Here is a 24,006-nt window from a genome sequence, read left to right as displayed (position 1 = left end):
AGGTAGGGGTCATGTCTCCCCTTTTTCATCTGTCTTCCAGTGTCGTAAGGTGCATCTCTCGCAGCCTTTCCTCGTAACTCATGTCTCTTAGTTCCTGGACTAATCTAGTGGCATACCTCTGAACTTTTTCCAGCTTCGTCTTGTGCTTGACAACGTACGGGCTCCATGCTGGGGCCTCATACTCCAGGATTGGTCTTACATATGTGGTGTACAAGATTCTGAATGATTCCTTACACAGGTTCCTGAAGGCTGTTCTGATGTTAGCCAGCCTCGGGTATAATGCAGATGTAATTTTTTTATGTGGGCTTCAGGAGACAAGTTTGGTGTGATATCAACTCCTAGATCTTTCTCTCTGTCCGTTTCCTGAAGTACTTCATCTCCTATTCTGTATCCTGTGTCTGGCCTCCTGTTTCCGCCGCCTAGCTTTATTACTTTGCATTTACTCGGGTTGAACTTGAGCAGTCATTTGTTGGACCATTCATTCAATCTGTCCTGGTCATCTTGTAGCCTCCTACTATCATCCTCTGTTTCAATCCTCCTCATAATTTTTGTGTCATCAGCAAATATTGAGTGAAACGAGTCTATACCCTCTGGGAGATCATTTACATATATCAGAAACAGTATAGGACCAAGGACTGACCCCTGTGGGATTGCACTTGTAACGTCTCGCCAATCTGAGACCTCACCCCTCACAGTGACTCGTTGTCTTCTGTTACTTAGGTACTCCCTTATCCAATGGAGTACCTTCCTTTTGACTCCAGCCTGCATCTCCAGCTTTTTCACTAGCCTCTTGTGTGGTACTGTATCAAAGGCTTTCTGGCAATCCAAAAATATGCAGTCTGCCCATCCCTCTCTTTCTTGCCTGATTTTTGTTGCTTGGTCGTAGAATTCCATTAACCCTGTGAAGCAGGATTTGCCATCCCTGAACCCATGTTGAAGCTGTGTTACAAAGCTGTGCTCATTCCTACTGGGGGCCTCAAAACCGATTTCCCTTATGTCGGAATCGTTCAGAGTGAAGACTAGGTCGAGTCTCGCTGGTTCATAGTTTCCTCTCATCCTAGTGGGTTCCCTGACTTGTTGGCTTAGAAAGTTTCTTGTCGCCACCTCCATTACTTTGGCTCTCCATGTATCCTCTCCTCCATGTGGTTCCTTATTCTCCCAGTCTATCCTTCTGTGATTGAAGTCTTCCATGATGAGCAGATGGGATCTATTTCTACAGGCAGCAGAGGCTGCCTTCTCAATTATAGAGTTAACTGCCGTGTTGTTGTTGTTGTCATCCTTTTGCCTGGATATTCTGTCATTTGGCGGAGGGTTGTATATCACTGCTACTACTACTTTTGATCCTCCCATTGTCATAGTGCCTGTTATGTAGTTAGTCTCGGAATCCCTCGCAGCCTGGGATAACCATCTCCTTGAAACTCCATTCCTTTCTCATTAGTAGGGCCACTCCACCTCCTCCCCTTCCTTCCCTCTCTTTCCTTATTACAGTGTAGTCCTAGAGAAACATCGCATTCGTTATGATTCCTGAGAGTCTTGTTTCTGTGAGTCCAATTACATCAAGCACTCTCTTCTTGTGCTCTTTCCCTTAGTTCACTTGCCTTGCTTGTGATCCCATCTATGTTCGAGTACATCACCCTGAAGCTGACTCTCTTCTCTCCCTTCTCAGATCCTATTGCTTCCCTTGAAGCAGGGAAACAGGCAGGGACTGGAATGGGAGGGCCTATGAAGGGGGACCTGGGGGATCTAGGATGTGCGGGGGCTGGGCAGATCCGATACAGGGAGGGTGGTGTAGGTGGAACGGCTTGAAGTGGTTGGGGAGAAAACAGGGCTTAGGGGGTGGGGAGGCAGGGGAGGCTTGGGGGGTGAGAAGGGGAGGCTTGAGTGAGTGGGTGAGAGGGGGAGGCTTTTGGGTGTGTGGGAGAAGGGGAGGCTTAGGGGGATGTGGGAGGAGGAAGGATTTGGAGGAATGGGGGGGGATAACAGGGAGGAGGGCTTGGGGAGGGGGAGGTTGGGGAAAAGGCAGTGCTGAGGAAGAAGGGAAGGCTTGGGAGAGAAGGGAGGGCTCAGGCGGGTGGGAGATACTAGAGAGTTGGGGCAGGGTACAATGGAGGGCATGGGGATGGGGGAGAAGGGAGGGTATGGGAGATTAGGGAGGGCTTGGCGGGTAGGGGAGACTGGAGATCTTGCGGGGAGGGTATCCAAGGTGGGCACCTTGGGCACCTGGGGTTGGGGCAGGTATAGGGCATCTATTGGGTGGAGGATGGAGGAGGTGCTTCTCTCACTGTGTCTGTTTAGCTGCTTGTGGAGGGTTCCCCGCTCCCCTCTGGGATTGTAGGACTCGGGGTTGTGGCTCCCTGATTCCTTTCTCTCTCCCTGTGCTCCCTTCTCATGGCTGCTGCCCCCCCTCCTCTCGTATCTTGTCATATCCCTCTGTAGGAATATGTTTTTGAACTTCTGTACATTTGCTAGTCCGCTCTTCCTTGCTAACAAGTCCTCTTTTGTTCTCTCTCTTGTGAATACCACCTTTATTTATTTATTTATTTATTTATGCATATACAAGAAGGTACATTGGGATTGTGAGGATACATAATATGGTAATTACAATCTTGTAAAGCCACTAGTATGCGCAGCGTTTCGGGCAGGTCCTTAATCTAAGAAAATTTTAAGTAGGTAAATACTTGCAAAATTTATAAAAAAAAATGATAACAGTTACAAGGCAAAAAAAATGAGAGAAAATTGTTGGTATATTAAAGCACATAGGTAGCTCAGATTGATTGCAATGACAGCGTGAATGGTAGTTGACAAAAATTGGTCAGTCGTTCTCTGTCCTTGTTGTACCGTCCGATCCTGAAAACCTTTTCAGTATTTTGGTCAGCCCTCTCTATCTTTATCCCTTTAACCACTTAACTGCGCCAACCTAGTATTCTTGGTCGGCGGGAAACTGCGCCAACCGAGTTAGTTTAGTTCATTTATTATGCACCCCATACCCATCTTGTGGGCGGTAGTGGAAAGGGTTACAGAGGCACATAATGGGCTCAGGGACTGAACCCCACAATTCATTTAGCTAAGCAAGTTACAATCTTGATGAGCTAGTTACAAACTTTAATATAAGTTGTCACATCAACAATGGGTTCGAGATCGACTTCAAGTACAGGTTCTAAATTAAGCAACTGACATATGTGGAGAGCTAGTGTCACAATTTATATGTTTGTCCTGCACACCGCCCCCCATCCAGTGGGCAGCGGTGGATAGGTTACAATCACTCAGTTACTACCTACAGTTAGCAAACTGGGGATATTTGGCTAAAATTTCTGATAGCAGATCATTTTGAATGAAATATTGACACATCGCTGGAACATTGGTTATAGAATTGTCTCTAAATTCACGTATCTTTTCGCACTCCATCACATAGTGACGGAGGGTGTGCGAATAATTTTGTTGACACAGTTTACATTTGGTCAGGTCTACATCAGCAGATAATGAAAATTCCCAGAGATACTTGTAACCGAGTCTAAGCCGAGCAGTAGTAACATCTAGAAGTCTGCTGATTTTATTGGATGATCCATAGATGTGTGGCTCCTCTTGCATGATAGTATGATGATAGATGGAATTACTGGTGTCAATTTCACTTTGCCTCAGATCTACAAGATCTTGTTGAAGTTCTCGGTGTACTGCTGCTCTCAGATTGCTCATTGACAATCCAAGGTTACACTCAACGGCTCCTTTAAAGGCAGATTCTTTGGCTAACTTATCAGCTCTATCATGCATTCGGAGGCCAACTTGAGATGGAGACCACATGAAATGGACTCTGTTACCATCCTTAATAATTTTGTTGTATTTGTGTCTAGCTTCGGACACGAGCATGTTACAGTTATGTCTTAAAGAGTTGAGAGCAATTAAGGATGATAAGGAGTCACTTACAATTAATGTATCAAGTTTTGAGACTTGTACACATTTCAGTGCAAGGATCAAGACAAATAGTTCAAGGGGCCCAGAATGTGGAATGACCTTCCCAACCATGTTAAAGACTGTGCCTCTCTCAACCAGTTTAAGATAAAAACTAAACACTACCTAATAAATTCCCTGTAATCTACCTCACTCCTCTATTGTCAACCCATGTCTGTTATTTTCTTTTTTTTCTTTTTTTTTAATCAACACTGTTTGTCAACCTATTGTATTTGTGCTGCTTTTTCAGTCATGTTCCCCCTTTTTTTTTTTATCTTTATTTGTATTTGTTCTCAACATCTTTTATTCTTTATGCTCAATTAGTATTAAGTTCTAGATATTAATGTTTTTCTTGCCCGAAACGCATTGCGTAATAGTGGCTTCAGGCATTGTATGTACTAGCTCTATCTATATATCAATCCATTAATGTAACATCACTTGTATGTATATACCTTACCTGAATAAACATCTGAATCTGAATCTGAATCTGAAGTTCAGTCTGAAGGGTAGAGGCCCAGTTGTTTATACGAACTCCCCACTCAAAGTATAGGCCATCGCCCATTGTCAGAACAACTGCACTTCCAGCTGCACCCGTGGTGCGGTGTAGGGAACCATCAGTGTATATGATTTGAGAGAGAGAATGCTCTGTGGACAGAGCATCAATATGGCTTAAGGCGTTGAGCTTTGCCTCAAGACGAAGCTTGGGCTGATCTCTAATTTGCTTCTTGGGTGGAAAGGGAGGGATTAAAACTGGAAAGGGTGTAACCTCCCACGGTGCAGGAAAGTGCCGTTGTTGTTTCTCTTGGTACAAATCATGAACCCCATACATTATGAGTTGAGTTCCAGTTTTTGTTATCCACTTGGAACAATGCTGATCTTCAATAAAGAAATTCTGGAGGGCTTCTGTGCAAGGATTAGGATGAGTTAGCCTAAGCATTTTTATACCAATTTGACAGTTAATTTCAGTAACACGATCAACAATGCTCAGAATATTAAGTTCCTTTCTCATATTAAGTATCTTTGTGGTACGAGGGCACCCAAGGATTATCCTCAAGGCTTCGTTCTGCAATTTTTCAAGCCCTCCAAGCTTTCTTTCAGGCATCAAAACAAGCAGAGGTGCAGCATAATCCACTAAAGATCTGATGTATGCAAAGTACATCATTTTGACAATTCTGACATTGGCACCATAGCCTGAGTGATAACCCGCAACAGCCTTGAGAGCTCGGAGCCTCTCTTTATACTGACGACAGAGTCTGAATATAACAGGACCATACAGTGGCACCTCAAGGCCAAGGTATTTGAATCTGTTTACATAGTCAAACTGGGAGCCATCAGACAGTTGCATCTTGCGAACAGCTCCTCCCTGCCTGGGTGGGCGCCGATTTAGTATCTTTGTTTTCTCTGCTGAGATAATTAAACCTAGGTCCTGACATGAGTCTAATACAAAGTTAAGAGTGTTCTGCGTGTTAGCATACCCAGTGGTGTGTATCATTATATCATCAGCATAGCTAATGATGTGCACGTTAGGTTTGCTCGGTATAAAGTTTAACAGCGTGTTTATTAAGATATTAAATAAGGTAGGACTGAGGACACCACCGTGCGGGGTACCTTGTTCAAAGTCTCTTGTTACACTCCTATGCCCCTGGAAAAATACAGATGACTTCCTGTTGGATAAGTAACCCCTGATCCAACAAAGAAGCCGACCACCAATATTCATTCTTGCAAGCTCACTCAAGATAACATGTCTATTTGCAATATCAAAGGCAGACTTAAGATCTAGGAAGGTGGTGTATGACTTTTCAGCAACCCGTTCTCGCAAATTTAATAAGTCAATATTGACTTATTAAATATGTGCATAGGTGACATACTTAACATAATAGATACCCTTAAAAAGATTCATAGAAAACACCGACCTTACCTAACCTTGTTAGTATCTTAAGATAAGCATCTTATAGCTTCGTAATTACAATTATTACCTAACCTATAATAGGTATAGGTTAAGTAATAATTGTAATTACGAAGCAATAAGATGCTTATCTTAAGATACTAACAAGGTTAGGTTAGGTCGGTGTTTTCTATGAATCTTTTTAAGGGTATCTATTATGTTTAGTATATCACCTATGCACGTAGTTAATAAGTCAATATTGACTTTACGAATTTGCGAGAACGGGTTGCCGGTGAAGATGGTATCACTTATAACATATTGCGTCTGCTTCCACATGTCAGTTGCTTAATTTAGAACCTGTACTTGAGGTCGATCTCGAACCCATTGTTGATGTGATGACTTATATTGAATTTTGTAACTAGCTCATCAAGATTGTAACTTGCTTAGCTAAATGAATTGTGGGGTTCAGTCCCTGAGCCCATTATGTGCTTCTGTAACCCTTTCCACTACCGCCCACAAGATGGGTATGGGGTGCATAATAAATGAACTAAACTAACTTCCTTTAGTACCAGGGAATCCCCTGCTTGAGCTGTATAATATGAGCTATGTTACTGGGGAACTTCCTATCTCTTGGACCAACAGTATAATCATTCCAATTCCCAAGTCAAATCAAGAGAATGCTTTCCGCCCAATTTCCCTTACCAGCTGCATTTGCAAAACATTCGAGAGAATGGTCCTAAACCGTCTCCTACATAGAATAAGAACCATGCTATCCCCCCAGATATATGGCTTCATGCATGGAAGGAGTGTGCATCATTGCATCACCACCTTTCTTACCCTGCACACTGAAAAGCAACCCGTTCTCGCAAATTTAATAAGTCAATATTGACTTATTAAATATGTGCATAGGTGACATACTTAACATAATAGATACCCTTAAAAAGATTCATAGAAAACACCGACCTTACCTAACCTTGTTAGTATCTTAAGATAAGCATCTTATAGCTTCGTAATTACAATTATTACCTAACCTATAATAGGTATAGGTTAAGTAATAATTGTAATTACGAAGCAATAAGATGCTTATCTTAAGATACTAACAAGGTTAGGTTAGGTCGGTGTTTTCTATGAATCTTTTTAAGGGTATCTATTATGTTTAGTATATCACCTATGCACGTAGTTAATAAGTCAATATTGACTTTACGAATTTGCGAGAACGGGTTGGTATGTCTGGGGGAAGATTATTGAAGCTAGAGATGGTTGCCCAAGCATCGACTAACTCGTTTGCTCTGTGTAGAGGGTGAGGGTGTGCTACTTGGCCGATCTTATCGCCTTTAATTCTTTTAATATCCTTCCATGCCTGGCTGAGGGGGGGGGGGGTGTGAGAGTTGAGACTATTAACAAAAGTTTCCCAGTTATCTTGCCTGAGCTCTGTCATGCGCTCCCTCGCCTTGGCTAGGGCTTTCTGAAAGAGCTTGAACACTGCCGGCGTGCGTGTTTCCCTATATGCAAGCCCAACTCGTCTGGCAGTGCGTTTCAAAGTACGCAGTTTGGGATCATTGTAATAGGCATGGCGTTTATTACCTTTCATATCGTTCCGACTATTGGATGGTGCTGGGGGTCGACCTAAAGGGTCAGCAAACATCTGAATGCTCTGTACTAGATCGTCGTTAAATGTCTGGACTGTGGAGGGATCATAAGTGTTGTACCACTCTGACACATGAGCAACAAAGTCTTCACGTCGAGCAGGAGGAACACGACTGAGCCGTTTGCGTTTGAAAGTCCCACCGGGCAGGATGGTATTTCCTATACATAAAGTAGTCAATCTAGGGTGATGATCTGACAACAAATCTGTTACAATAGATGATGTGCACCAGACGTGAGAGACGTTGAAACCAACACAGAGGTCTAGAATGCCTCCACAAATATGCGTGGGTTCAAGGTCACCCACAATCTGCACATCTTGGTGACTATTTAGTAGCGACAGCAGTTGATTCCCGTTACCGTTACTGAAGCGAGAGCCACCAATGTCCTTGTGTCTAGCATTGTAGTCACCAAGAATGATGGTTGGCTCTGCTAGAGCGCAGGCCGGAAGATCAATATAATTTAACTTTCCTGCTGGAACAAATAGATTAAATACATTGAGGACAGAGTTGCCCACATAGATCCTCACTCCATGATACTGTTGACCGGCAGTTTGTTTTTCTGGCAGAAGTTGATGGGGTAGGGATTGTTTGATGTATAGAATGCAAGAGTTACTGGATCTGAGGTTGTAAGAAACAAATGAGGGCAATTTCGGGGGTGAGGATCTTGCGGGAACTCTGCACTCCCGGAGACATACAATATCGATGTGTTCAGTTGTTACTTTGTGATGTAAATCTGAGAACCTTTTTTTGAGGGATGCAATGTTCCAGCTTAGGACGGATAACTTAGTTAATTGTGCATTTAAAGTCAGCATTATATATTGATATTATTAGTCCACTTAATATACGGTAAACACTTAAGTTGTTACAAGAATGTAACAACTCTTGTATATATCTCAAAAAAAAAAAAAAAAAATATATATATATATATTATCTATATACATATCATCTATTGCACTACTGTATAAGTCCAGGAACATTTCTTAGTTTATTACCAATGTCACACATTTGTCTCCAATGGTCTAGTACAATTTGTCGGTCATTTCCAGCTATAGAGTCGTTTTGAACATACTTTAGCACAACCTTGGCAGTTAACCTGCGTGGAAGGACTCCACTACACAAGATTTCAAGATCACTAGAAGTTTCCCCTGATGGGCAAGCGAACACATGTTTGGAGGGTTCAGGGGTGGAAGGGGGGGTTTGGCGGTCATTGCTTACAAGTCCCCTCATACACGTGAGCATCGCAATATCGCTAACCGAGAAAACTCTTTTTTTTTATTTTTTGGTACCAATTCTAAATGTGTACGAGGTTGGTTGTGTTCGAAATGGACTCTTAGGACCTCCAGTGAGAGGCAGCCATCTTGGAAAAAAATCCCAGAATGCCCTAGGGCTACTGGCTGGGTTAGTACTGAATGAGCAGCCATGGGTGGCGGACGTGCCTCTGGATCCCAAACACCTGTCCGACACGGTGTTGAAAGATAACGTTCTGTCGGTGAAATTCAAACCTTATTGTTTGAAGAACATAAGGGACACAATATTGGTGAAGCTAGGCACAATAAGGACTTAACACAAAGGTCGGATGCAAGTGATACAGCACCTATGAGGACGATACAGCGAGCGTATCCAGTTGTAGCTCTGAGCGTCATCCTTGCAAACCTATGCTATCCACGATTTATTTAGATGATACCTAGATGAATCGTTTTCTGCGTTCAGTGATGATGCATCTGATACAAATAGCATAGATAAACAGTGTTAGCGGCTTCCATGGTGGTGTTTTCCATAGATATTTTCAAGAATACCTGAATCTCTTCCTAACTGACGGACACTCTTTGAGGCTAGCTGAATCTCTTCCTGACTGACGGACACTCTTGAGGTAAGCTGAATCTCTTCCTGTGTGGGACCATACAAAGCGATCTTTTCAATGGTCCGTCTAATTATCACAAGCTTTACAAAGCTTCCTGGCAATACGTTAGTAACGAATAAATATGATATATTTACTCATTATAAAGTTGGTGGTAAATGTACAACACGAAAAAACATAATTTTAATCTGAAAAAGTATCTTTTTATAAAGAGATTTGACGAAAATAAAGAGCTGGTGACGCCAAATCAAGTAGACGATCCAAGCGTTGGTTAGGTTAGGTCAGGTCAGGTCAGCCTAACCTAACATATCATATTTATTCATTACTAACGTATTGTCAGGAAGCTTTGTGTAGCTTGTGGTAATTAGACGGACCCCTTTTCAAGACTACCTTTCAAATTGATTTTTTCCTATAATCTTTTCAATACTACCTTATGCTTTACAAGCTTGGCTACATACAACCTACAAGTACTAAAGCCAAGGGTGTACGTGAGTGCGTTATTTGCAAGCACACAGAATGAAGAAACAGGAAGCGAAAATTTATCTGTACCTGGTGCACTGAGAGCGAAGTCGCGCCGTGTACCATGGGCTACTTCGTTGATTATTACTCACTTCCGAAGTACTGAGTGTGTAATACAGTGTGTTACTGTGTAAATAGTGTATGAAACTGTACATATTGTAATTTTAGTGATTTTTTAACAGGTAACATTGCGACAATAAACATTTATTGTGGACACATTACTGACACATGTATCACAGTTCCAGGGAACATTATGAACGTTCTACTGTATACATATTATAAAGGACACAAATATGTATCATATACGATAAAAAAATAAAACCGCATTGGAAATACATAAAACAATTAATTGAAAATATATGTGGCAACACCCGGTGCTTGAATGGCCCGCGCGACCTTGTCTGGGCGAGTCACACACGGGCGACCATGCAGGCCCTGATGACGTCACAGCGCACCTTGTCCTAGTCCCCACAGCCAAAGTAAGTGGAATTTGGTATTTATTTTTATATAGACATGTTCAGGGAAGGGAATTTATCATTTTACAAAGAAAAAAGATTTTTGTTGGGAACACTTTATTTCATGGGCACCGGGGGAATTTCACAATAAACTCGGCACAGCACGGTGGTTAAGGATCTCATTAATTCATTTTTGTCCTTGTCTCTCCTGTCCTGTCCACTGGACTGGTCCCTGTTTGCCTCTTAATGCTTACTATTACTACTGCTCTTTTCCGCTCCATCAGCTGGCTAGTATATTTAGCTACTTCCTGAGAAGACACCACTTCCATGGCAACTTCCCTAACTGCAGACCTAGCTTCAGGGCTCTTTTTTTTTTTTAAGAAATTCTGCAAAAGAGGGTTGTGTTGTAGAAGTCCCCTCAGCAGTAGCATTCCCATCTCCCTGAGGTACGGTTTGTGTCTGGTATTGGGGAGGAGTCTCCTTCAGGCTTCTTATCTCCTCCTTTGCTGCCCTTAGTTCATCCTGTAGGTTGGTTACTGTCTCCCTCATTACCCTCAGCCCTTCACTGAATTCATCCCACATTTCCTGGAATGCTCCCCTAATCCAGACTTCCTGTTCCACCCCATCCTCTGAGTTTGTCCCTCCCATGTCCGTCTCCCTGTGGTTGCTTCCCCGAGTTAGTCTCCTAGCTATGTTTTCTCCCTGAGAGAGAGAGATGGGGAGAGAGAGAGTTGAGAGACATGAGAGAGATGAGAGAGAAGGAGGGGGGAGAGATGAGGGAGAGAAAGATGAGAGAGAGAGAGAGAGAGAGAGAGGGGGGGGCGGAGGGAGAGAGAAAGATTGAGAGAGAGCTCCCTCTCTCTTAGAGATTGAGAGAGAGGGAGAGGGAGAGAGAGGGGGGATAAGAGAGAGAGAGAGAGAGAGATAAGAGAGAGAGGGATAAGAGAGAGAGAGGGATAAGAGAGAGAGAGAGAGGGGGATAAGAGAGAGAGAGAGAGGGATAAGAGAGAGAGAGAGAGGGATAAGAGAGAGAGAGAGAGGGATAAGAGAGAGAGAGAGAGGGATAAGAGAGAGAGAGAGAGGGATAAGAGAGAGAGAGAGAGGGATAAGAGAGAGAGAGAGGGATAAGAGAGAGAGAGAGAGAGAGAGAGAGAGGGATAAGAGAGAGAGAGAGAGAGAGAGAGAGAGAGAGAGAGAGGGATAAGAGAGAGAGAGAGAGGGATAAGAGAGAGAGAGAGAGAGGGATAAGAGAGAGAGAGAGAGGGATAAGAGAGAGAGAGAGGGATAAGAGAGAGAGAGAGAGGGATAAGAGAGAGAGAGAGAGGGATAAGAGAGAGAGAGAGAGAGAGAGGGATAAGAGAGAGAGAGAGAGGGGGATAAGAGAGAGAGAGAGAGAGGGATAAGAGAGAGAGAGAGAGGGATAAGAGAGAGAGAGAGAGAGAGGGATAAGAGAGAGAGAGAGAGAGAGGGATAAGAGAGAGAGAGAGGGATAAGAGAGAGAGAGGGATAAGAGAGAGAGATGGGGTAGCAAGAGAGATACAGTGTGAGTGAGAGAGAGGGAGGGAGAGAGTGGTTGAGAGGGGGGACTAGTGAGAGGAGGGGAAAGGAGGGAGAGAGAGAGAGGGGGGAAGTGTCAGCTAGGAGGGGGAGAGAGGAATGGTCCCTTCTCGCCAGTGTGTCAAATCCTGTTTGTGATTGGGTGTGTGTGTGTGTGTGTGTGTAATTACCTAAGTGTAGTTACAGGATGAGAGCTACGCTCGTGGTGTCCCGTCTTCCCAGCACTCTTTGTTACATAACGCTTTGAAACTACTGACGGTCTTGGCCTCCACCACCTTCTCACCTAACTTGTTCCAACCGTCTACCACTCTGTTTGCGAAAGTGAATTTTCTTATATTTCTTTGGCATCTGTGTTTAGCTAGTTTATATCTGTGACCTCTTGTTCATAAGGTTCCAGGTCTCAGGAAATCTTCCCTATCGATTTTATCAATTCCTGTTATTATTTTGTATGTAGTGATCATATCACCTCTTTTTCTTCTGTCTTCCAGTTTTGACATATACATACACCACCTCCTCCTCTCCCATCTCTCTCTTTCCTCACTACATAGTAGCCCTGTGGAAACACTGCATTTGTTATAGTTTTCGTTAGCTTTGTTTCTGTGAGTGCTATTATGTCTGGGTTTTCTTCTAGTGCCCATTCTCCGAGTTCACTTGTTTTATTTGTAATCCCATCTATGTTAGTGTACATTGCCTTGAAGCTCACTTTCTTCTGTTCATTTTCGTGTCCCTTTCTTGGTGAGCATTCTGCTGGTGTGGGAAGCTGTTCCGTGGGGGAGAAGATCTGTGAGGTGGTTTGCAGGGTCTCAGAGGATTTTGGGGTGGGGGTGGGGGTTTCAGGGAAGGGAGGACAGGTAGGCTGTGGGTTAAGGAGATAGGGGGGACATGGAGGATACGGGGTGAGGGGGAAGGAGGGATAGGGAGGGTATGGGATGAAGGGGGAGGGGAGACAGGGGAGGAAAGGTGGGAGGGGGGATATGACGAGAATGGGGAAGGGGTGACAGGGTCAGAATGGGGTGGGGGGGGGAGGGAGGGATGAGTGGGGGCAGGTAGGGTGAGGGGAAGGGAGGGTTTCTATGCAGAGGGGGGGTGGTGGTGTTGCCCTCCCCCCTCTGGTGTTGCTGGGATGCTGGTCTTGGGATCCCCTCTTGTCTCTAGGACTGTTGTGTTGGGGGCTGTGATTTCCTGGTTTGCTCCTCTCTCCCTGTGCTTCCTCCTTGCGGGTCCGTCTAATTACCACAAGCTACCACAAGCTACACAAGCTTCAGAAAGCTTCCTAGCAATACGTTAGTAATGAATAAATATGATATGTTAGGTTAGGCTGACCTAGCCTAGCCTAACCTATCCTAACCTAACTTAACTTAACCTAACCTAACCTAACCTAACCTAACCTAACCTAACCTAAGCTAACCGACGCTTGGATCGTCGACTTGATTTGGCGTCACCAGCTTTTTATTTTCGCCTAATTTCTTTATAAAAAGATACTTTTTCAGATTAAAATTATGTTTTTTCGTGTTGTACATTCAGCACCAACATTATAATGAGTAAATATATCATATTTATTCATTACTAACGTATTGCCAGGAAGCTTTCTGAAGCTTGTGTAGCTTGTGGTAATTGGACGAACCGCTCCTTGCCTCTGTGTGTGTGTGTGTGTAATTACCTAAGTGTAGTTACAGGATGAGAGCTACGCTCGTGGTGTCCAGTCTTCCCAGCACTCTTTGTCATATAACACTTTGAAACTACTGACGGTCTTGGCCTCCACCACCTTCTCACTTAACTTGTTCCAACCGTCTACCACTCTATTTGCGAAGGTGAATTTTCTTATATTTCTTCGGCATCTGTGTTTAGCTAGTTTAAATCTATGACCTCTTGTTCTTGAAGTGCCAGGTCTCAGGAAATCTTCCCTGTCGATTTTATCAATTCCTGTTACTATTTTGTATGTAGTGATCATATCGCCTCTTTTTCTTCTGTCTTCTAGTTTTGGCATGTTTAATGCTTCTAACCTCTCCTCGTAGCTCTTACCCTTCAGTTCTGGGAGCCACTTAGTAGCATGTCTTTGCACCTTTTCCAGTTTGTTGATGTGCTTCTTAAGATATGGGCACCACACAACAGCTGCATATTCTAGCTTTGGCCTAACAAAGGTCATGAACAATTTCTTTAGTATATCGCCATCCATGTATTTAAATGCAATTCTGAAGTTAGAAAGCATAGCATAGGCTCCTTGCACAATATTCTTTATGTGGTCCTCAGGTGATAGTTTTCTATCTAGAACCACCCCTAGATCTCTTTCTTTATCAGAATTCTTTAAAGATTTCTCACATAATATATAGGTTGTGTGGGGTGTATGTTCTCCTATTCCACATTCCATAACATGACATTTATTAACATTAAATTCCATTTGCCAAGTGGTGCTCCATCTACTTATTTTGTCCAGGTCTTCTTGAAGGCCATGACAATCATCTAAATTTCTTATCCTTCCTATTATCTTAGCATCATCAGCAAACATGTTCATATAATTCTGTATACCAACTGGTAGATCATTTATGTACACAATAAACATCACTGGTGCAAGAACTGAACCCTGTGGTACTCCACTTGTGACATTTCTCCATTCCGATACATTGCCTCTGATTACTGCCTTCATTTTTCTATCAGTCAGAAAATTTTTCATCCATGATAGAAGCTTACCTGTCACCCCTCCAATATTTTCCAGTTTCCAGAACAACCTCTTATGTGGAACTCTGTCGAAAGCCTTTTTTAGGTCCAGATAGATGCAGTCAACCCAACCATCTCTTTCCTGTAATATCTCTGTGGCCCGATCATAGAAACTGAGTAAATTCGATACACAGGATCTTCCTGATCGAAAACCATACTGTCTGTCTGATATTATATCATTTCTCTCCAGGTGTTCTACCCATTTAGTTTTGATTAGCTTTTCCAATACTTTCACTATTACACTTGTCAATGATACAGGTCTATAATTGAGGGGGTCTTCCCTGCTGCCACTTTTGTAGATTGGAACTATGTTAGCCTGTTTCCACACGTCTGCTACGATTCCTGTACACAGGGATGCCTGAAAGATCAGGTGAAGTGGAATGCTGAGCTCAGATGCACATTCTCTCAGAACCAATGGTGAAACGGCATCTGGGCCAGCTGCTTTGTTCCTCCCGAGCTCCTTTAGCATATTTTCCACTTCATCTCTAGACACCTCTATCCGCTCTATGTTGTTCTCTGGAATTCTTATTGTGTCTGGTTCTCTGAAGATTTCATTTTGTACAAACACACTTTGGAACTTTTTATTTAATGTTTCACACATTTCCTTTTCATTTTCCGTGAATCTGTTTCCCATTTTCAACCTCTGGATATTATCCTTTACCTGCAATTTGTTGTTTATGAATTTGTAGAATAGGCCCGGTTCTGTTTTACATTTATCTGCTATCCCTTTTTCAAAATTTCTTTCTGCCTCTCTCCTTACTGCTGTATAATTGTTTCTCGCATCTTTGTATCGCTGGTATGTTTGGGGGTTTGGCCTCTTCCTATACTGATTCCATTTTTGTGTCTTTTGGTCTCTTGCCCTCTCACAATTTCTCACACACACACACACACACACACACGTGTGTGTGTGTGCGTGCGCGCGCTTTCTGGTGTCTGTGTTTCTGTATGATTTGTGTTGGTACTCTGAGAGAGAACTCTATCAACATCAGAGGTCCGAGACTGTTCAACACGCTTCCACTACACATAAGGGGCATAACTGGCCGACCCCTCACAGTGTTCAAGAGAGAATTGGATAAGCACCTCCAAAGGATACCTGATCAACCAGGCTGTGACTCGTACGTCAGGCTGCGAGCAGCCGGGTCCAACAGCCTGGTTGATCAGTCCGGCAACCAGGAGGCCTGGTCGACGACCGGGCCGCGGGGACGCTAAGCCCCGGATGCACCTCAAGGTAGGTAAGGTAAGGTGTTTCTTTGCCGGTTCCTGCGTGTTCCGGTGTTTATTTTTGTGTGTGTTTGGGGTGTAGTTGTTGCATTGTTTCCTGGTTCCTGTGCATTCCAGTGTTCTTGTTTATATGTGTGGGTGTCATTTCATTATGTTCTTCCCAGTCCCTGTGTGTTCCGGTTATGCATTACTGTCTGTATTGGCTATTTACCCTTTCCATGTGGCCCATCTGCTTGGATTTATCCCTCATGATGTATGGTTTTCTTTTCCCCGTGCTTCTTTGCCGCGGCTAGTTCTGTGTATATATAAAATTTGTGTGTATCTGTTTTCCCTGAGTTATTTCAGTGTTTCCATGTTTTGTGCTTGTTCGTCTTTCAGTTTTGTGTTTCATTTCTTTGATTGTCCTCATGTTTTTGCTTCTGTTTTCCACGGATCACTGCTTGCACTGTTTTTTTTTATCAGATTGTTTTTATTGTATTTATTGTGATTTATCAATGAAAAGAAAAAAAAAGTTGTCCCCTTCCCATCTAACCTCTCTATTCCCTCTCTCCCGTACCATCCCACTCCTCTCCCATCTCCCTTGTTCCTCACCTTAGCCCGTGACAGTTGTTACATTAATCAGCCGTTACTATCCATTACTATAAAGATACCCTGCTCGGATTACCTTTACTGGACGCTCCTTGGGTCGTAGGGTCTGGCATATGTTTCCTTGAGGAAAGATAAGGTTTGTTTCCCTCCTTTGCAGCTTGGGTACAGCCATTGCAATCTACAGGAAGAAATGTACCGCTTCGAGGAGACCAAGTTGTCCCAGGGTTCTGATTGGGTAGAGATAAGGGTGCCTCAGCTAGAGGCCGCGTATTGGTGGGAAACCAGAGAGAGGCCAGGCACTGATACGTCAGAGTGCCAGACCTCAGGCAAAGTTTGAAATGACTGGATTAAGCCTCTGTTGGGTGTGGCTTAGAGGGCCAGCAAGGACTTAATGGGCAGGTCCAAGAATCCATCCAGGGGGTGACTCCGAGGATTTTTAATTTAGTGTGTACTGGAGTTGTGGACTTGGACAGGTGAAGGGGACCTGGGGAGGCCGTCAACATCTGTCTCTGTTAATTGCACGGAGAAGGTCCTCCCCACCATTGCTATCTTGATTGTGCTTTTCAGTTATTTACTACACCAACTGCCTCGTTAGGATTTATTAAAAGTTAGGATATATTTCATGTCATTTATTTGAATAAAGTCATTAATGATTAATTTTGATGTTTATCTAATTTTATCTTTTATTAGTTTTTGAGCTTATTAAATTTCTAATTGCATGCTGTATTGGAAGTTCCCTGTGTTGTCCTCCATACCATTATCAGAGGATGGTTAGAAGATGTCCCCTGATTCTCAGTAAGTAAATTAAAGTGGTTCCCTAATTTATTCCAAGTGTTACTGTCCCAGATGTTCTATGCCCTTCGAGTTTATAGTTATTGGTCTCTGTCCTTCCCTGGGAGGTCCGTAAGGCCTCCCAGGGAAGGACACCCCCTATAACATTCCCAGGGGATTGTCCCCCAGGGAAGGACACCCCCTGTAACATTGCCAGGGGATTGTCCCCCAGGGAAGGACAATTGGGTTACAAGGGGTGGTGGCAGTGTTAAGTTTTTATTATATACTAGCAGTACCCGGCCACGCATTGCTGTGGCTCAGCAACGCGTGGTTGCTGAGCCGAAGGTTGCTGTGCTGAGCCACAGCAACCTTCCCTGCCCCCCAGTCCTCCCCACCATTCCCTCCTCACCCGTCTCCTCGGCCTCCCAACCATTCCCCACTCCACCATCCCCTTTTCTTTCTCACCATGCCCCACTCCCCTGTCCCTTTGTCCTCCCCACCATTCTCCATTCCCTCATCCCCTCATCCCCACCATCCCAAACTACCCCCGTCCCCTCGTCCTTCCCCACCATTACCCCCTCCCTTGTCCCCTCGTCATCCCCACCATTCCTCACTCCCTCGTCCGATGCCTCCCCAAATGGTCTGATGTTCCCATCAGAAAATTGGGAATATCAAGTCATCTGATGTTCCCATCACTGAAATATAAGAAAAACAGTTAAAAAATTAAATGAAAATATGAACAAATAAAAAAATAAACTATACTCACGAAATGAACGGTATGGTAAACATCACAGCTCAATTCCAACATAATTCACATAAAATAATTAAATAAAAATAAAAATATATCATAATGTACGAAAATTCAATTATGAATGCAATCAGAAACATTGAAATGGAATTGTAACATACTTAGTATAGCATGTGTGTGTTGCTCTTACATGCAACAAATGGTATTGTTTCTCAAGAAAAGCATAGTTTTACCTGTCACAGGTGTGGCATCTATACTTATACTTACGAAATGAACGGTATGGTAAACAACACAGCTCAATTCCAACAAAATGTCGCACAAAATAATTCAATAAAAAAAATCGAAATGTAGGAAAATAAAATTTGTCAATGCAATCGGAAACATTAAAATGGAATTCATGACATATTTAGTATAGCATGCATGTTGCTATTATATGCAACAGATGGCGCTGCTTTTCAAAACCGCATATTTTTACGTGTCACAGGGGTGGCATCTATATACAGTAGTAGGTATACTAAAAGACGCGCCTATTCGAATGTAGTGTCAAAATTTCAAAGCAATAGGTGAAGAACTTTCGGAGATTACAGCGTGTGTTGCTCTTACGTCCAACAGATGGCGCTGTTTTTCAAAAAAAGCACATTTTCTCCTGTCACAGGTAAGGCATGTATATTGTTGATATATATAAAAAGACGCGCCTATTCAAATGCAACGTTGTATCAAAATTTCAAAGAAATCGGTAAAGAGGTTTCGAAGATTTCCCTCACATGAAAAACTGTTTTTCAGAAAAAGCATGTTTTTTTTTACCGTCACAGATGTGACATCTATATAGTATGCATATAAAAACCTGCGCGGATGCGAATGGAACGTTGTGTGAAAATTTCAAAGCAATCGGTGAAGAACTTTCGGAGATTAGTGATTATGCACAAACGAACATTTCCATTTTTATTTATATATTTTTTAAAGCAGAACACTCAGGTTTTTAAGAACATAAGAACATAAGAACAAAGGTAACTGCAGAAAGCCTATTGGTCCATACGAGGCCGCTCCTATTTATAACCCCCCGATCCCACTCATATGCATGTCTAACCCATGTTTGAAACAATCGAGGGACCCCCACCTCCAACACGTTGCGCGGTAATTGGTTCCACAAATTAACAACCCTGTTACCGAACCAGTATTTACCATAGTCTTTCCTAAATGTGACGTAAAAAGGTATTTTGATGTGGATTCAAAATATAACTTATTTAAAAATATTCTAAGCAAAGCACAGGAACGTAGTATACCATACAAATTGAATAGATCGAATACTAATGACCCAAAGTGGATAACAAAGGATCTGAAGAACCTTATAGGTAAAAAGAGATCCTGGTACAAAAGGATTAAGAATGGGGAAGTCAGTTTAGAACAGGAATTAATACAACTGGTTAGAAATGTTAAAAAAGAGATAAGGAAAGCAAAAAGAAACTATGAAGTTCGCATAGCAGGGCAAGCAAAGACAAATCCTAAAGTTTTTTTTTTTAAAGCCAGTCCTGCCTCGAGGAGGGATCTCTGCTGTTACACCTCGATATCTGTCGAGGTACAACATATTGTGGTAAACATGTCATGTTTCCTCGATATCTGTCCCTGCCACTTCCCGGTGGGCCCCCCACCCAGCCACAGATCCGCCTCGACTGCTCCGCCCTCCGTGACTTTTGTCTAAATTGTTGAACATCTGTTCAGCAGAGTCGAGCAAGTCCGCTTGTGGGTCAGAGGGTTTACCGACGGGTGTTGAGCAGGTGTTATAGGTGGAAGGTTAAGAGTCTGGAGGTGTTACAAGGTGACGGGGGGGGGGGGGGGGCGAGAGAGGGTGAAGGGGGCCGAGAGAGGGTGAAGGGGGCCGAAAAGAGGGTGGCTGAGTGCGGGTGTTTTCTGAAGAAGCACAATTGAAGCATATGACGCACGTGGAGCAAAGTTTTATGTTTTAACTATACGAATTTATAATTTTATGAGCTTACAGCTGCAGTTACTGTAGATGTGACTGCACTGTACACTGTGTTAGACATGTTAGTAAGCTTACCAAGGTTGCGGGGGAGCGCAACTAGGCACCCTTGCTGACCCCATGACCAAGATAAGCTCTTGGCACACAAGCCCGGCTCTGTTGTCATATTTCTCTCACTCCTCGGTTTTTTAATCTCACACTATCAACGAAAATTGTGGCCTGCGATTCCGAATTGTGTCCGTTTCCAGTTTGAGTGGTACTTTCTCATGCAGTTCAACACCTTTTCAGTTACTCCTGCATTACTCTCAAGTTTGTATATTAATATCTTGTGTTGAACTGTATCCATTGTTATCTGACTATTCAGGATGAAACCTTCCTTGTCCTGCTTTAACTGTGCTCGCTTGTCATGAAACTCTGGTAGGTTCATTAAGCAGGACACTCCATCTCTAAAGCCATGTTGGTATTTGGAGACAAGGTTTGAACCCTCAGATAGTACAGAACTCTAAATGATTCATTAATCTCCTGATGTTCCTCTCTATTGCATGTGAGGGGCATTGGTTATTTGTTTAGGAAAGCTTGATTGTCTCCTTCCTTGAATATAGGTACCACGTTAACTGTTTTCCAATCCTTTGAAATGTTTCCTTCATCTACTGAGGTGTTGAGGGTTATTGCTCTCTCTCTCTCCCTCTTCTCTCTCTCTCTCTCTCTCCCTTTTCTCTCTCTCTCTCTCCCTCTTCTCTCTCCGTGGCCACTCCTTTAAGACCAGTGAGATGTTATCTGAGCTTCATACTTTTGTTTCATTCAGTTTCACACTTTCTAATGTGACATAAAAGTTTATAATCCTGTGAACTAAAATGCACAGTCTCCTTCCAGTCTGTGTTAAACCTTGTGATATTTCCAGTTGAATTTTGAAAACCTGAAATCTTTTGCTGAGTAAATCATACTTTCTTGTAATAAAGGGCGTCCTCCACCTCCTTTGTTAATCCCGGATAGTTTATCATTCACTGATGTCTTCCCTAAATGGCTATACAGCAGTGTCGTGTGTTCTTTTCTCCCTCAATGCCAAGTTATTTTCATACGATTTCTCTGACTGTCGCTCATACTCAGTTCTTGTCATTTAACTGCAGATGGGATTTTCCAATCTTTTTCTTCCTGCGTCTTTTCCACGTGATTTAGCTCATCATTTTGTATCTATTATATTGAACAAAGAACTGATTACTAACTTTTTTTGACTGAGTGGTATGTATTTTTCTTGAACTTCCCAGAATTTATTAGTGAAAAAGTTCATAAGTTATTGTAATGTTTATTTTCTGCTGTGTGTGTAGCCCCAACGCCTATAGTTATCACTGTGCGCGAGCTACAACACATGTCATCACCACCAGGTCCAACAGAGGTCCTGGTGAAGCCCACCGTGAAGATTCCTAATCCCTGGCAAATCAACCGCATAGTAGATGGTGAGAGTGTTGAGCACTACGACGTGGTAGAGGGGCACTCCGTCAACCTCACCTGCACTTATGACACGTCCAGAGGTCCCCAAGGAGCAAAGTCTCTTTACTGGACCATGCATCAAGACGACAAAAATGAGGTAAGGATTGCAGAATTCTAAATATTATGTTGAATGCAGGATTAAATGCAGGAATTGTGCATTTTGTTTCAAGTGGGTTATTTTATGCTTTTCATTTTTATTTTGCGTTAAATGTTAATTGTTACTATACCAATGTGCCTTACCTACATTTAGAATACAAAGATTTAAGGATATGATAATGCTTGAGAAGAATGTGGAAGACATCCCATTGTTTACCTAAAGCAAAAATCTTCACAATAGCCACTGGTCATGACATAAAAGTGGATGTATGAAGGGTAAAGCACCACTGTGTGGGAGGTCTGGAGGCGTAAACAGGAAGAAAAGAGTTTAGAAGGTGTCAAACAGAAACCAAGTTCTGTGACGAAGATTGTATCGGGTCGAGACGTTGTAGTTCTAGCTTCATTGTCAGCTTCCGTGAATCTTTCACCAGCATCATGGGGTAAAACTCCGCTCTTCTAATCATAAAACAATATTTAATCTATTAAGATAAGACTTTCTCTTGCTCTTAAACTAATTATATATATATATAATATATATATATATATATATATATATATATATATATATATATATATATATATATATATATATATATATATATATATATATATATATATTATTAAATATGACCGAAAAAGTAAGATTAATAATTCTAACACGAATTTTCTCAATCTTTCGTACATTACGCTTCACTGTTGGAGGTAAATCAAAAATCACTTCTCCAAAATTCATTTTAATTTCTAGTCTGACGCGACACGGGCGCGTTTCGTAAAACTTATTACATTTTCAAAGACTTCACAAATACACAACTGATTAGAACTTGCGTTTCCCTGATTTTATATCTACATTTGAGTGAGGTGGGAAGGGTGATGTGGCATTACATTTGAGTGAGGTGGGAAGGGTGATGTGGCATTAACACAAGACAGAACACTAGGGGATATTAATAGGGTATTAAAAGTATCAACACAAGACAGAACAGAAACAATGGGTATTGAATAGAAGTGTTTGTAGAAAGCCTATTGGTCCATATTTCTTGATGCTTCTATATTGGAGCGGAGTCTTGAGGTGGGTAGAATATAGTTGTGCAATAATTGGCTGTTGATTGCTGGTGTTGACTTCTTGATGTGTAGTGCCTCGCAAACGTCAAGCCGCCTGCTATCGCTGTATCTATCGATGATTTCTGTGTTGTTTACTAGGATTTTTCTGGCGATGGTTTGGTTATGGGAAGAGATTATATGTTCCTTAATGGAGCCCTGTTGTTTATGCATCGTTAAACGCCTAGAAAGAGATGTTGTTGTCTTGCCTATATACTGGGTTTTTTGGAGCTTACAGTCCCCAAGTGGGCATTTGAAGGCATAGACGACGTTAGTCTCTTTTAAAGCGTTCTGTTTTGTGTCTGGAGAGTTTCTCATGAGTAGGCTGGCCGTTTTTCTGGTTTTATAGAAAATCGTCAGTTGTATCCTCTGATTTTTGTCTGTAGGGATAACGTTTCTATTAACAATATCTTTCAGGACCCTTTCCTCTGTTTTATGAGCTGTGGAAAAGAAGTTCCTGTAAAATAGTCTAATAGGGGGTATAGGTGTTGTGTTAGTTGTCTCTTCGGAGGTTGCATGGCTTTTCACTTTCCTTCTTATGATGTCTTCGATGAAACCATTGGAGAAGCCGTTATTGACTAGGACCTGCCTTACCCTACAGGGTTCTTCGTCGACTTGCTTCCATTCTGAGCTGTGGCTGAGAGCACGGTCGACGTATGCGTTAACAACACTCCTCTTGTACCTGTCAGGGCAGTCGCTGTTGGCATTTAGGCACATTCCTATGTTTGTTTCCTTTGTGTAGACTGCAGTGTGGAAACCTCCGCCCTTTTCCATGACTGTTACATCTAGAAAAGGCAGCTTCCCATCCTTTTCCGTCTCGTAAGTGAAACGCAGCACGGAACTCTGCTCAAATGCCTCCTTCAGCTCCTGCAGATGTCTGACATCAGGTACCTGTGTAAAAATGTCGTCAACATACCTGCAGTATATGGCCGGTTTCAAGTTCATGTCGACTAAGACTTTTTGCTCGATGGTACCCATGTAGAAGTTTGCAAACAGGACACCTAGGGGAGAACCCATGGCGACCCCATCTACTTGCTTATACATGTGCCCATCCGGGCTCAAGAAGGGTGCCTCTTTAGTACAAGCTTGGAGTAGTTTCCTCAGAATACTTTCTGGCATGTCAAGAGGAGTACAGGCTGGATCACGATACACTCTGTCGGCTATCATTCCGATTGTCTCGTCCACAGGTACGTTGGTAAACAGCGATTCTACGTCCAACGAGGCTCTTATCCCTGTGGCCCGTGCGCCCCGCAGTAAGTCCACAAATTCCTTTGGAGACTTCAGGCTGAAGGCGCAAGGAACATAAGGAGTCAGCAGGCCGTTGAGTCGCTTCGCCAGTCTGTACGTGGGTGTGGGTATCTGGCTAATGATTGGCCGAAGTGGGTTTCCAGGCTTGTGCGTCTTGACATTTCCATACGCATATCCAGGTTTATATTCCCCA

General features: G+C 42.7%; 1 protein-coding gene across 1 annotated transcript in view; it reads left to right on the top strand.

Moving 5' to 3' along the window:
* LOC123762810 (uncharacterized) overlaps positions 1-24,006 on the top strand; it is a 367,859-nt gene that overhangs the window by 27,976 nt on the left and 315,877 nt on the right. Inside the window, exon 2 of the mRNA XM_069332301.1 lies at positions 21,269-21,471. Coding sequence (XP_069188402.1) covers positions 21,269-21,471 — 203 coding nt within the window. The remainder of the gene's footprint in view (positions 1-21,268; positions 21,472-24,006) is intronic.

This window comes from Procambarus clarkii, chromosome 27 (genome assembly GCF_040958095.1).
Source record: "Procambarus clarkii isolate CNS0578487 chromosome 27, FALCON_Pclarkii_2.0, whole genome shotgun sequence".
Lineage (NCBI taxonomy): Eukaryota > Metazoa > Arthropoda > Malacostraca > Decapoda > Cambaridae > Procambarus > Procambarus clarkii.
This window is presented reverse-complemented; position numbering and strand designations above follow the sequence as displayed.